The sequence below is a fragment of the Camellia sinensis genome, chromosome 11, assembly GCF_055761805.1.
Source record: "Camellia sinensis isolate YWXY chromosome 11, ASM5576180v1, whole genome shotgun sequence".
Classification (NCBI taxonomy): Eukaryota; Viridiplantae; Streptophyta; class Magnoliopsida; order Ericales; family Theaceae; genus Camellia; species Camellia sinensis.
In genome coordinates, this window is record NC_138971.1 from 157,672,481 (window position 1) to 157,677,556 (window position 5,076).

The 5,076-nt window shown below is 30.0% G+C and overlaps 1 protein-coding gene across 1 annotated transcript; it reads left to right on the top strand.

Moving 5' to 3' along the window:
* The first annotated feature begins 3,251 nt into the window (after positions 1-3,251).
* On the top strand, positions 3,252-4,857 carry LOC114283799 (uncharacterized). The gene is made up of 2 exons (XM_028226670.2): positions 3,252-3,622; positions 4,201-4,857. Exons 1-2 carry the CDS (start codon positions 3,338-3,340, stop codon positions 4,702-4,704), a joined length of 789 nt encoding a protein of 262 aa, XP_028082471.2. The 5' UTR covers positions 3,252-3,337; the 3' UTR covers positions 4,705-4,857.
* The last annotated feature ends 219 nt before the right edge of the window (positions 4,858-5,076 follow it).

The following is a 5,076-nucleotide window of genomic DNA, read 5'->3' on the forward strand; positions in this document are numbered from 1 at the left end:
AAAAAGAATGACAAAACAAACACACAAAAAAACAAAAAAACAAAAAAAAAAAAAGAGAGAGAGAGAAAGAAGAAGATGATGATGATATAAATGATTGAATAAACAATCAAATACAAGTAAAGTACATTAAGACTACTTCTATCTAAGTTTAAACTACTCTCATGTATATTAGATCTACTCCTAGAATAGGAAAGAAATGAAAATCAAGTCATGTATTGATTTGTTGGTCCTCCTTACAATAAAGCCATCAATGGCAATTTATACAAAAAAAAAAAAAAAAATGTAGGAAAAAACTTCTATTAACTATTATCTAACCATCCATATAACTTTCACCTTCTTACATTGCTACTTATCCTCCATCCCTTGAATCTTCAAAACTTGACTTAACTTCTCTTAACTTTCAAGATTTTCCTACATAATCATAATAATAATAACAATGATTATAATAAGTAATAAAATTTTTATTTATGGTGCAAACAGAACTCTATAACATGTAAATTTTAAAAGATTTTTAATACACGAAACTCCTATTACTACACGATTTGAGAATGATTGTATGTATGCGAATGCACTAGAACCAAGTCTCTAATTCTATAAATCAATTTAGCTATGAAGATATCAAGATGAGATTTGATCGAGGTCTTCGGTCTTCAACCTAACGTCGTTAGTAGATATTGTGAAAGTTAGGTGTAAATATGAAAATGTAATTAAAAAACTCCTTTTTTTAGTTCCTAAAGTAAGAGGTTTATGTCAATTTTGACCGTTAAATATTTAAATTGTGTCAATTTAGTCTTCAAAGTGTGAAAGTGCTTCAATTTAACTTTAAAGGGTTCATGTCCGGAGTTGTTAAAAAAAAAAAAAAAAACTAATTTCGTCTCTATTCATCTAAGCCAAGGGTAAAACATGGAAACAATAAATACATATTTTGGTTATCTGATATGAAAAATAAACATAAAAAAACCAAAAAAATAATTTAGAGAGAAATATTTTGGTTATCTAATATGTGTGGTATTTATCTATCAAAGCATATTGAATGACGCACTACAAGAAGAAAAAAAAATTGGGACAAAAAAATTTCTTACCAATGAAATTGACAACTGAGATCTCATTCATGGCAAAAAGCAAGATTTGAGCAATTTTTTTATTTTTATTTGTTTGCATTAAGGAAATTATATATTCTTATAATACTAAAAATATTTCCCTCAAAACATATTGACATTTTTTTTTTTTTGGGATGATTTGTATTTCATTGACAATTTTTTCATCACAAAAATTGCCTGTTCCTATGACACGCCATTTGATATGTTTTGATATGTAAATATAGAATACTTTTTCATAAATTTTTTTTCACTTACTTATGTTCCATTTAGTTCACATTATTTTTTATATTCTAATAAGTCCTATGAATGACATAATTACCAAAATACTCTTAAAAATATTTACATTTACAGTGTGAATGTTTTGTGATATGAATGTTCATACCGTCAATATGAATATTTACACTATCAATGTGAATGTTAACATGTCAATGTGAATATTCACATTGTAAAATATGAATGTTCACATCACCAAATTATTAACCGTTCAAAAAATATTTATAAGAGTATAAATATCTATAAAATATTTTAAATATGAGAATCATGATTTGGTAGATCAAATGTTCAAATAATAAAACTTATTAGAATACAATAATATATTATGGACTAATTGGAATACAAACACTTGAAAAATGATTTTCTAATAAATCTCCCTATAAATAATATATACATATTGAATTACTGGAATATTTCTCGACAAATTATCTTTTGACTATTTTTTATTTTTTAATTATTTATATTTAGGATTTCTAAATTTTATCCCTTATTTATTAAAAAATGAAAAGAAATTAGGTTGGAGGACCAAATCAAAACACATTTTATATATTGAGAACTAAATTAACACAACTTAAACATAAGAGACCAACATGACACATATCGCTAACTTTGGATATTGAAAGAGCAATTTTTTAATTGAATTTCCGCATTTACTGGTGACTTTAAGGATGTCAACAAATAGAGTTAAGTTATTAAGAGACCAAATTAAAACACTTGAGAACTAAATATACACAATTTAAAAGTTGTGGATCAAAATGATACAAACCCTATACTTTAGGTATCAAAAGGATAATTTACCATTTATTATTATTATTTATAAAGAAAGGCTTATGTATTTTTTTGGGATAAATTACACTTTGCCCCCTTTATGTTAAGTGACTTTCTCACTTTAGCCCTTAAAATTTATTTTTTTTCCACTTTGGCCCTTCATGCTTCAAGTTTTTCTCAGTTTACTCTTAAAGTTAATTTCTGTTGAAAATTAGATAGAAAATGACACATTGATAGTTACGTAGCATAAAAATATTTTATTGTATGTAATTCACACTTCTGACACAAACTCAAACCTCAATTTAATAATATGTTTTTTATGTTATGTGATAGTTATCGTGACACTTTTTGTCTAATTTTGAACAAAAGTTACCTTATGAGTAAACTGAAAAAAAAAACTTAAAACATGAAGAGTTAAAGTGAGAAAAATCAAACTTTAGAGACCAAAGAGAGAAAATGTTCAAACATAAATGGGGTAAAGTGTAATTTACCTTTTTTTTAAACAAAAACTTTATCCCAACCTACAAAAAATAAGAAATTAGCTTCTTTCATTTCAATTTAATTTTCTTTTCCTTTAATTTTCTTTTTATAATTGCATCTTTTTGAATTTGGGGATTTTATTCTAATTTCAGTCTACTTTGAATTTGGGAGAAAAAAATGGGAACGTGGTGTGATGGACATTACCAGTAACCGCTTTAACCGCCATTTTCAAGTGAACACACACCCAACAAATTTAAAAAACAAAAGCAAAAACAAAAACAAAAATTGTAGACACAAATTGAGACCCTGTATTTGAAAAATCATCAAAAATCAAAAGCAAAAAAACAATCTGTTTTGGGTATTCGGTCAGAAAAGGAAGGAGAGTGTTTGGTGACATGGAAAGACACAAATCAGAAGAAATGATCAAGAAAGGTCCATGGACAGCCGAGGAAGATGAAGTACTTGTCAAATTTGTGAACAAGTATGGCCCTAGAGATTGGAGCTCCATTCGATCCATGGGACTCCTGCCCAGAACTGGCAAGTCCTGTCGTCTCCGATGGGTCAACAAGCTCAGACCCAATTTGAAAATGTAAATTTCCAACTCTATGTTTTTTTGTTTTTTTTGGAAACACTAAGAAATTATGGTTTATCAATTTTGGTTTTTAATGGTGGGGTTACATGGGTTTTAAATTCTATATCTACATATATGGATTGTAATGCTAATGACTGTTGATGATGATGGCGGTGAAATGAAAAGTGGGTGTAAGTTTTCAGCAGAGGAAGAGAGAGTGGTGATAGAGATTCAGGCAAGGTTTGGGAACAAGTGGGCAGCGATTGCGTCGCATTTGCAGGGAAGAACTGACAATGATGTCAAGAATTTTTGGAGTAGTAGGAAGAAGAGGCTGGCTAGAATTCTTCAGTCAACTTCACCGCCGCGACAGACCAAGTCACACAAAAGCAAAGATAATGCTCTGGCTGTTCATGAAATGCCCACTTTGCAGGTCTGCTTCAATGTTTTTGTTTGATTTGTTATCATATGATAAAGGTTTTTAAATGCTTAAATTTCATGTATTCTGGTTTCAATGGTGATGAATGTTTTGCAATTTGCAAATCATTAGTCATTTTTTTTTCTAAAATTTTAACAATTCAACCTTAAACAAGCATTTGGGACAGGGTTGTGTAAGTAGTTGTTTTCAATCATGTTTGATTTTATGAATGTGGGATTATTTTGTTGACAGAGGTGTTTTGGGATTAGAATTCATGACAAAATGACGAAAATATCCTCCTCGGGTTAAATTTATCTTGGGATATTATAAGAGTGAATTAAACACATCCTAATCACTAGATAAAATAGAGTTGTTTAGCCATAGTTTCACTTTGTAGTTATTTTAATAATATACCAACAGAAAATTTACACGCAACGATTTGACAAATTTGTATTCATTTGTTTCATATTTTGAACTAAAAAATTTATCAAATTGACTTATTATTTAAAAAATATCACTGTCATATCATCATGGTAAAATTTCTTGTATTACAAATCATTTTCCTTTTTCTAACTATGTATACATACTATCAGGCACCCGAGTTCACTTCCCCACAAATGAAAGAAGAATCCTATTCAAAGTTTCAACCTTGCTCTTCTTCTTCCATGGAGGACCCTAAAATGATCCACAAAATGCCACAACCTAATTTTATGAACCCAAACATGGCCAACATAGATTCAAGCCAACCCTCACTTAACACCACAGAGACAGATACAAAGCCTTCAAATGAAATCCTACTCCAACTCTCCTTCACCCACCTACCAAACTCAAAACTAGACCTCCCAATCTTGGCAGAAAGCCATGCTGAACCCAACTTTCTTGATGTGTTCACTAGTCATCAACAACAGGCCTTTGAACTTGGAGATGTGTCACAACTAATCAACTTTGGCTCACCATTTTTTGAAGTGGAGGGCATTGGGAGCGATGATGGAAGAGCCAATAACGACAGGCTTGCAAGCCCTGACAGTTTCTTCGATGAGTTACCGTCTGACATGTTTGACTATCTTGAGCCATGTCCAAGCTCATCTCCTCGCTGAATTGCTGGTGAGAAGTGTACTGTACTTACTCATGAAGAAAGGAAGTTCTATGTGTATGATTTGTTTATTAAATATGGTAGTTACATCTACACGATTTTCTATTTCTAAATGTTCATGTTTCTCTATTCTAACGCATTTTCAATTATTATATTATGTTTTGAGATTTTTATATTTTAAAATTCTCATATAATTTAATGACTAGAAATATATTAAAACAAAGTGACAGAAGCATTTGGGAATGAGGATCTTTAGCTATTGGATCATGTGAATTGTATTACTATATGATAAGGAAAATGAGTGAGAGCACTAATTAGTGCTATCACTATTGATGTGGCAGTAGGCCCCACCAGGAATGAATTGATGTTTTGGCCT

Excerpts from the sequence above, each read along its gene's own strand:
- LOC114283799 (XM_028226670.2), top strand. The coding sequence starts at position 3,338 with ATGCTAATGACTGTTGATGATGATGGCGGTGAAATGAAAAGTGGGTGT. Across the intron at positions 3,623-4,200 it reads ATGAAATGCCCACTTTGCAG|GCACCCGAGTTCACTTCCCC; the intron begins GTCTGCTTCAAT and ends ACATACTATCAG.